The sequence below is a fragment of the Lolium perenne genome, chromosome 2 (genome assembly GCF_019359855.2).
Source record: "Lolium perenne isolate Kyuss_39 chromosome 2, Kyuss_2.0, whole genome shotgun sequence".
NCBI lineage: Eukaryota > Viridiplantae > Streptophyta > Magnoliopsida > Poales > Poaceae > Lolium > Lolium perenne.
Window position 1 is genome coordinate 34,879,813 of NC_067245.2, and position 9,216 is coordinate 34,889,028.

Here is a 9,216-nt window from a genome sequence, read left to right on the forward strand (position 1 = left end):
GGTGAGCCGATTTATGGCGCTCCTTCTTGATGCGCGACGCCTTCTCCCCTCTTTTCCCCACGCGTGCACGCCTTTTCTCACGTTGCTCTCGCCAATGTCTACTCGCCGAGAACGCCCGAATCAAGCGTGCCTAGGAGCTAACTTTTGGACCGCTTTGAGAACCGTGTGATGAACGTGAGCAAAACGCCGTGGGCGAACCAATCAGCCTAAACTTAGCCCAGCACATGTGAAAAACAACATTGCGATGAACCAATCTCGCTAAAAAAAACCTATTATGAAGGAAAAAAAGGAAAGGTGGTGTGAAACCAAACAAAATTTGCACTTTGCTTTGCATACTCGTTGCGAAGGAAACAAGGGAGGGAGGGTAGTGTGAAACTGAACAGTTTTTTTTTTCTGACAATCAATACTACATATATTCATAGTAACAAATAGTACATGGTAGAGATACATGAATTGACTCCAATGATTCCAGAATAAAGTCTAAAAGATAGTAACAAATCTTCGAGATCTTCAATTTCTTTCTTCTTCCAGAACACAATCCTATACTCTTCTGAAGGCAGCCAAAAATAGATAACGAGCCATAGACCTGTAGATACCGACGAAAGTTCTCCCATAATTTTTTGAGCCGCAATGCCAAGGCTGTGTGCACGCACGCAACAATTAAAACAGTCATACAACATCGACAAGAGTATAAACACCAGTATGTCAGGAAATAATAACCAACTAGCTTTGTCATCGTCGATGGAGAGCCGAGAGTACGAATCACCATTGTCGAGGACGTAGCAGCCGGGACAAAAACTGCGAGGATAATCCTCCTCGCGGCAACAACGACAAAAGATCCAAAATCGATCTGGCGAAGCAAGATCCGAAGATCCATACCTAGAAAATTGTGATTGTTCGACACCACCATTGACGCCGGGAAGAAGATCTCATCGCCGAACGAAAGGCCGAAGATCACTTATTGCAGACGATACCATCTCCATTGAGGGGAAACCAACAAGAAGGCAACTACCAAAATCCTAACATAATCTAATGAAAACAATACTTTTATTCAAAACTCCACGCATAGATCGGGTTCCTCACTCCTCGACGCCGGCTAAGCCGACCGGAGGAGGAGGAACCAATCTATGGAGGAGGATAAACCGGAGGCGGCTAGGGTTAAGGCGGCGGCTGAGAGGAGAGACCACGGGAGGAAAAGAATTGCTGTGAAACTGAACAGGTTTGCTTTGCACACTCGTTGGCGTCCTTCAATGTTACCTCGGGACATTGGCGGATGCAGAGGGTGGCCAGGGTGGGATTTCAGTTCGGCCCATATAGCATTTAGGATTTTGTCTTTTTGGAAAGCCCATTACCGATGCAGCGTCGCTCCCTGCCTCCCTGGAGGATTTCCGTTCACTGGAACGAACCAGAGACGAGCTCACGAGCATCTCGTCGCCGCAAGACGCCGTCTCTCCCTCTCCGTCGCCGGTGACACCACCCTCCGGCCGCCGCCAGCCCGCCACCTTCGGCCACCGATCTTCCTCCCCGCCCCGAACCTTCCAAGTCCCCGCCGCCCAGCGCCTCCCCTTCCCTTCCCCGGTCCTCCTGAACCCTAGCGGCAGCCGGCGGAGAAGAAGGCCGGCGGCGCCCCACGCCTCCCCTTCCCTTCCGGCATTCGCCCTGCACGCCTCCAGCGGCGTGAAGAAGGCCGGCAACGCCCCACCCCCACCGCCCCATGAATTAGGTACCTTCTGGATTCTGCAGTTTTGCTATTCTGCTTTGGCAACTCAAAATTGTAGACATTTTACAAGTTATTGCAAGTTAGGAATGATTGATTGTTTAGGATCGATGTCAAATGTATTGCAGCCAATTATCAAAATAGATTGAAACACTTTTGTTGTCGAACTTTTGAAGAATGAAGAGGACCGGAGATGTAAGCCCCATAAAAAGTAGTCTTCTTTGAGCTTTTCAAGGTATATATAGGCCAATTTTATGTAAAATTCACATTTAACCATGTATTATTATATATTTGTAAGACAGTAAGGGTAGTGTTAAATTATATGCTAGTATGTTGACATTGTTTTACTTTATGTTTAAATTTTTTTATGAAGGTGGATCACCCTGCTTCAAACTCCTAGATCCGGCACTGCCTCGGGAACGAGCTGGCCATGCGGGCATCGAGCAGTCACCACTTCTATTTCTTCCATAAAAAGGGATGAAACACCCACGCATCTCACCTCTAGCTTCCAAGTGACCTCCCACTCTTGAAAACATGGAAGCACATACCATGCTGCCGGCGCCACCACCTCAGCGTGTCAAAGACATGGTCGAACTCATCGAGGAGATCCTCCTCCGCCTCCCGTCGGGCGAGCCTGACAGCCTCGTCCGTGCGGCAGTCGTCTGCAAGCCATGGCGCAGACTCCTCTCCAGCCACCGCTTCCGCCGTCTCTATCGTGACTTCCACAAAAAACCTCCTATGCTAGGATTCTTCCAGAACTGCCTCTTGTTGGGGTCGGCCGCGGAGTCGACATTCGATACTTACCTCACAACAAAAGGATCCCTTTTGGCCCCTGCCTCCACCAACGGCTTCTTGCCGCGTGATCCTGACGGCAGGTATGGTGTGTTCGACTGCCGCCACGGTCGCGTCCTCCTAAAGAGCTGGGACTACAACAACTGCTGGGCCGGCGTGTCCAAGTATGTCGTCTGGGACCCTATGAAGGGCAGCCAGAGGCCACTGCTTACGCCCTACCAACGCGGCGGCGTGAATCATGGGGTCGCAGTTCTATGTGCGGTTGGCGATTGTGACCACAGCGCCTGCCACATGGGTCCGTTTCATGTGGTTTACATCACTGTTGACAACGAGAATGAGCTTGGAGATGGAGCATGGGCGTACGTCTACTCCTCCAAGACTCGTAAATGGAGCGAACGGGCCTTTCTTCAGCTGCCTGGGGATAATGATCACGACATGGATAAAAGGCCTTTTGTTCTCCTCGTTGCAGAAGCATTGTTTTCCCTCATTATTACCTTTACGCCAACAAAAACACGCCAAGTTATCAAGTATGATTTAGGCGATAAATCCCTATCCGTATTTAACGTGCCCCCCATGGTCGGCGATTGGTTCGAGATACCACCAGCTCTCGTCACAGCCGAAGACGGTGGGCTCGGCCTGGCGCACGTGGACAAGTTCGGCCTCCACCTGTGGTCTTACGACGACGGGGTTGCGGAGTGGACACTCGACAGAGTCATTGATCTCAACAAGATGTCTCTCCCCATTGGTGACCCCATGATCGCACCACAGGTGGCTGGCGCTGTGGAGGGCACTCGTACCATCTTTGTTGTTGTATTGTGATCCAAATTCATATACTAAAGGGAGGCTAACTTCTGACGAGCGGAGCGAGGCCCGTCGCCGGAGGCTTGGGCCGAATTGTTGGCACCGCCTATATAAGGACGCCTGCGAAGGGGGGTGCGGGGGGCGGCAGCCCCCCGCGGTACGGTACGGATCGTTGGCACCGCCTATATATACATCTTGTAAGCCGCCGGCTAGGGTTTATCAGATTATAAGATAACCCACGGCGTTTGTAAACACCTCCCGATATAGTGAAGTTTCTTGGTCGGCGCCGTGGTTTTTCCCCTTCTGTGTTGGAAGGGGTTTTCCACGTTAAATCTTGTGTCTCCTGCGTGTGTTCCTGTTTCGTTCTTCGTTATTTGCTTGTCGCTTTTATAACAAGTGGTATCAGAGCCCGTGTTTCAATCTAGGGTTTTGCGACATGTCTTCTTTGAAGTTCGATCTACCGCAATTTGGATTACACCACGAGATTTTCTGTGGCAAGTGAAGATGAGGGCGATACTTACCCAATCTTGATCTGGATGAAGCTCTTGATGGTTTTGGCAAGAAAGATGCCAAGACTGGACCGACGATGAAAAGAGGAAAGACCGTAAGGCTTTTTCATTAATTCAGCTTCATCTATCCAACAATATCTTGCAGGAAGTCTTGGTGAGAAATCCATGACTGTGGTTGAAACTGGAATCGATCTGCATGTCCAAAGATCTAACCAAGAAGATGCACGTGAAGATGAAGTTGTTCTCGCACAAGCCGCAAGAAGGTGCGTCAATGATGAATCACCTATCGATCTTTAAAGAGATCGTTTACGATTCTTGTCCATGGAGGTAAAGTATGATGATGAGGATCTAGCTCTTATACTTGTTAGTCTCGTTGCCTAATTCTTTTGCGAATTTTCGAGACACCTTGTTATCTGATCGTGATGAACTAACCCTTGCCGAAGTTTATGAGGCCCTCCAACAGAGGGAAAAGATGAAATCTATGGTGCAGCGAGGGTTCGTCATCTAAGGCGAAGCATTGCAGTCCGAGCGGGACCGAGAAGCAGAAACAACAACTACAACAACTACAACAGAGATAAGAGCAAGACCGACGAGAGGTCGCTCAAAGTCCAAGGGACGTGATGGTAAGTTCTGCAAGTATTGTAAGAAAACTAGCCACAATATTGATGATTGTTGGAAGTTGCGAACAAAGAGAAAAGAAACGGTACTTACCAACCGAAAAACAAATCGAGGGTGATGGTAAGGCTCTTTGTTGTTTTCGTGATAATTACGATGGCGATTGCCTAGTTGTGTTTCTTGGTTGTGTTTACGGTAATGATGAGTGGATCCTTGATTACGCATGTTCGTTTCATATTTGTTGTAACAAAGACTGGTTCGATTCTTATGAGTTTGTGCGAGTGGAGATGTTGTGCGTATGGAGATAACAACCCACGTGAGATCGTGGGCATTGGCTCCGTTCAGATCAAAATGCATGATGGCATGACACGCACTCGACTGCATGTGAGACACATACGGCATGGCCGAAATCGATCTCCTCGGTACCCTTGATGTTGACGGTACAAACACTCAGGTTCTCGCGGAGTTCGAAGGTAACAAAAGGTTCTCTCGTTCACATGATTGGTGATATGAATTACGCAAAGTTATATGTTCTTAGAGGTAGCACTTTGTCACGGTAATCTTTGCTTTCTTTGTTATTCTGATGAACCTGGTAAAACTAATCTGTGGCATATGCGTCTTGGACATATGAGTGAACATGGCATGGCAGAATTGCACGAGGAGAGACTGCTAGATGGCTGCAATTTGAGTAAGTTTGAGTTCTGTGAGCCTTTGCATTTTTGGTAAGCATAAAAGAGTTAAATTCAATGCTTACGTTCATACCACCAAAGGGATTTTAGATTATGTGCATCTGATGTGTGGGGACCTTCCGCAAGACTTCTCTTGGTGGTGCAAATTACATGCTTACTATCATAGATGATTACTCGAGAAAAGTGTGGCCTTTCTTTACGAAACATAAATCTGATGTGTTTGATGCTTTTAGAAAGTGGAAAGTTATGGTAGAGAAGCAAACGAAAGAAAGTTAAATTGCTTCAGATGCGACAATGGCATGGAGTTTTGTTCTACTATTTTCAATGATTATTGCAGCGATGAAGGCATTGTCGGGCACCACACCATCCCATATACTCCTCGGCGAGAATGGTGTGGCGGAGAGGATGAGCAGAACCATCATCTCCAAGGCTCGGCGCATGTTGTCTAATGCCGGTATGCATAGACGTTTACGGGTGAAGCGGCCTCCACCGCTGTTACTTGATAAACGGTCACCTTGTATTCCGCTTGATATGAAACTCCTATTGAGGTATGGTCTGGTTCACTGTCGATTATTCACGGTTGAGAGTTTTCGGTTGCTTGCTTATGCTCATGTTGATAATGGAAAGCTAGAGCCTGTGGTCATTAAGTGTGTGTTTCTTGGTTATGGTTCGGGAGTTAAGGCATACAAGTTATGGAATCCTGAAACTAAGAAAGTTTTGCATAGCGGAATGTAGTATTTAATGAGATTTGTCATGTTTTATAAGAGTTCATCTACTGATCTTTGTTGATTTTTACGATAATTACGATGATGAACAACGAGAGGATTAGCGTGCGGTGGAGCACGTGGAGGAGAAAGAAAATGATGTTGCTGAAAATGATAACACCGTTGTTCAACACTCACCACCGTTTTTGAGCAAACAAATAGTTCCATTGCTACGATAGACCGAGGCGTAACAAAGGTCCACGACCTCGTTTAATTGAAGAATGTAATCTTGTTCATCATGCTTTGAGTTGTCTTTGAGCAACGGGTGGAGCATGATCTTGAACCTGCTACATATACCGAGGCCGTTGCATCCGTTGACCACGTGAAGTGGATTTACGCTATGCAAGAGGAGATGCAATCGCTTGACAAGAATGGCACATGGGATGTTGTGCCCTTGCCTAAACAAAAGAAGGCTGTCCGATGTAAGTGGATATTTAAAAGAAAGGAAGGTTTGTCTCCTAGTGAGCCCCCGAGATTTAAGGCAAGGTTAGTAGCAAAAGGTTTCAGCCAAATTCCAGGTATTGATTATAATGATGTATTCTCTCCGGTTGTGAAGCATAGTTCCATTCGTGCATTCTTTGGTATTGTGGCTATGCGTGATCTTGAGCTTGAATGACTAGATGTAAAGACTGCTTTTCGCATGGTGAGCTTGAGGAGGAGATATACATGGACCAACCTGAAGGTTTTGTTGTGCCTGGTAAGGAGGATCTTGTTTGCAAATTGAAGAGGTCCCTTTATGGTCTGAAACAGTCCCCAAGACAGTGGTACAAAAGGTTTGATTCATTTATGCTTGCACATGATTTTAAGAGATCTAAGTATGATAGTTGTGTCTATATCAAGTTTGTTAATGGATCACCAATATACTTGCTGTTATATGTTGATGATATGTTGATTCTTTGCCAAGAGCAAGAAAGAGATCACTATTTTGAAAGCACAATTAAGTAGTGAGTTTGAGATGAAGGATCTTGGTGCTGCTAAGAAAATACTAGGTATGGAAATTACAAGAGACAGAAAATCTAGTGTGTTATTTCTTAGTCAGCAAAATTACATTCAGAAAGTTCTTCATCGTTTTAATATGCATGATGCAAAGTCTGTTAGTACACCAATTGCTTCTCACTTTAAATTGTCAGCATTGCAATGTCCTAGTACTGATGAAGATATTGAGTACATGTCTCGAGTTCCATATTCTAGTGATGTTGGTTCCTTGATGTATGCCATGGTTTGTTCTCGTCCTGATTTATCATATGCTATGAGTTTGGTCAGTCGATACCTTGCTGATCCTGGTAAAGAACATTGGAGAGCTGTTCAGTGGATTTTCAGGTACCTTCGTGGCACATCCAAAGCTTGCTTGAAGTTTGGCAAGACCGGCGAGGGACTCGTTGGCTATGTGGATTCAGATTTTTTGCCGATTTGGATAAGAGAAGATCCCTCACAGGTTATGTGTTCACTTTGTTGGTGGATGTCTTTGTGAGTTGGAAGGCAACGTTACAATCTGTTGTTGCCCAATCTACGACCGAAGCGTAATATATAGCAATTAATGAAGGCGGCAAAGAGTCTGTTTGGTTGAAAGGTTTGTATCTTGAGCTTTGTGGAGATGATTCTTGCATTAACTTGTTTTACGACGGTCAAAGTGCAATATACCTTACTAAAGATCAAATGTTCCATGAGAGGACAAAGCACATTGATATCAAGTACCATTATATTCGCGACATTGTTGCTCAAGGTAAACTGAAGGTATGCAAGATAAGTACTCATGATAATCCTGCTGATATGATGACAAAGCCAGTTCCTGTTTCCAAGTTTGAGCTTTGCTCGAGCTTGGTTGGTATAACTGTTTAGCCCAAGTGGCTGTTGGCGGCAGCAAGTGTTTTTCCTTTGTTGTTCAGGAGATTGTTGAAGTTCATGCTACAAGATGGAATTTGTCTCAAGGTGGAGTTTGTTGTATTGTGATCCAAATTCATATACTAAAGGGAGACTAACTTCTGACGAGCGGAGCGAGGCCCGTCGCCGGAGGCTTGGGCCGAATTGTTGGCACCGCCTATATAAGGACGCCTGCGAAGGGGGGTGCGGGGGGCGGCAGCCCCCCGCGGTACGGTACGGATCGTTGGCACCGCCTATATATACATCTTGTAAGCCGCCGGCTAGGGTTTATCAGATTATAAGATAACCCACGGCGTTTGTAAACACCTCCCGATATAGTGAAGTTTTGCTGGCTGGCGCCCGTGGTTTTTCCCCTTCTGTGTTGGAAGGGGTTTTCCACGTTAAATCTTGTGTCTCCTGCGTGTGTTCTTGTTTCGTTCTTCGTTATTTGCTTGTCGTTTTTATAACATTTGTAGTCACTGATCTTGGTGCCTATATGATCGATCTCAACTCACTGACGTCCAAGAAGCTGTCTCAGGAGATATGTTCAAGTGCTAAAGAAAAGGTCGTATTTCACGTCTTTCCCTACCTTAGCTTCTTCAATCGACCAGGTACGTTTCATCTGAAAATGTTTATCTCTGCTCGTATTTTATTCTTCCTTATGTTCTGCACTTCATTTTTGGAACATAGAACTGCCAAGCAAGATTTGTTTCGGATATATGTTGTGTTTCTAATCCTTTCTCACCACTCACCAGATAACATTACCGGAGGAGGTGCTGCTTCTATTCGGCGAAGCAAACAGAACAGGAGGCCCAACCCAAAGTACCTGTGAGCGCAAGCTCATCTACCGCGCGACCAAGGGGTGCGGCACCAGCTGTTATATGGCCAGCAGTGACCAAGGGGAAAAGGTGTGGAGAAACAAGACATGGAACTAGCAGCCGTCTCTCTTCTTGGATCCCCTTCTCTTCCTCCCGACTTTGTGTAATTTGGCACGATTTGTATCGGATCCTTTATCAGTAGTAGTGCGATCATGACACTTCATGTTCTAAATTCTATACTTATATAATTGACCAGTAGCAGCCGCACATTAAGGACAAAATGAAGATGAATGGATGCTGCAGATTCATGATATGATAAAGTACCTGTAGGCTGATTTGGTCGTAATTAAAGAAGTTATATATGAACCTTGAGCAAGGCTCCGAACAGCGAACAATATGGACGTGTTTCTACTTAGTGTTAGTTCTGGGTTTGAGTCTTCTATGTGGACCCCGTATTCAGGGAAGATGGGTGAGGATTCTGATCCGCCTAGTTGCAAGATCTATTCGGTTTCCTGTTGCATGATTTCTGTGTCGTGCGTAGTATACTCACTTTTCTGAAGTCTTCTATGTAGTACTAGAATGTTTTATTCCGTCCCTGTCATGCATTACAACCTCAATTGCCCATATTGGTTTCTAATAAGCTGGAACAGA

At 45.8% G+C, this 9,216-nt stretch overlaps 1 protein-coding gene across 3 annotated transcripts; it reads left to right on the plus strand.

Annotated features, from left to right (window-relative positions):
• Positions 1-1,347: 1,347 nt before the first annotated feature.
• Positions 1,348-8,941, plus strand: LOC127331781 (uncharacterized). Of its 3 annotated transcripts, none has more exons than XM_051357967.2 (5): positions 1,348-1,723; positions 1,846-1,952; positions 2,091-3,309; positions 8,216-8,358; positions 8,503-8,941. In XM_051357967.2, the coding sequence occupies exons 3-5, from the start codon at positions 2,252-2,254 to the stop codon at positions 8,577-8,579; spliced, it is 1,278 nt and encodes a 425-aa protein (XP_051213927.1). In that variant the 5' UTR covers positions 1,348-1,723; positions 1,846-1,952; positions 2,091-2,251; the 3' UTR covers positions 8,580-8,941. The 3 variants fall into 3 exon arrangements, with proteins under 3 accessions (XP_051213927.1, XP_051213928.1, XP_051213930.1); XM_051357968.2 differs by having other exon boundaries at positions 1,894-1,952; XM_051357970.2 differs by lacking the exon at positions 1,846-1,952.
• The last annotated feature ends 275 nt before the right edge of the window (positions 8,942-9,216 follow it).

Excerpts from the sequence above, each read along its gene's own strand:
- LOC127331781 (XM_051357967.2), top strand. The coding sequence starts at position 2,252 with ATGGAAGCACATACCATGCTGCCGGCGCCACCACCTCAGCGTGTCAAA. Across the intron at positions 3,310-8,215 it reads GTGGAGGGCACTCGTACCAT|ATTTGTAGTCACTGATCTTG; the intron begins CTTTGTTGTTGT and ends CGTTTTTATAAC. Across the intron at positions 8,359-8,502 it reads TAGCTTCTTCAATCGACCAG|ATAACATTACCGGAGGAGGT; the intron begins GTACGTTTCATC and ends ACCACTCACCAG.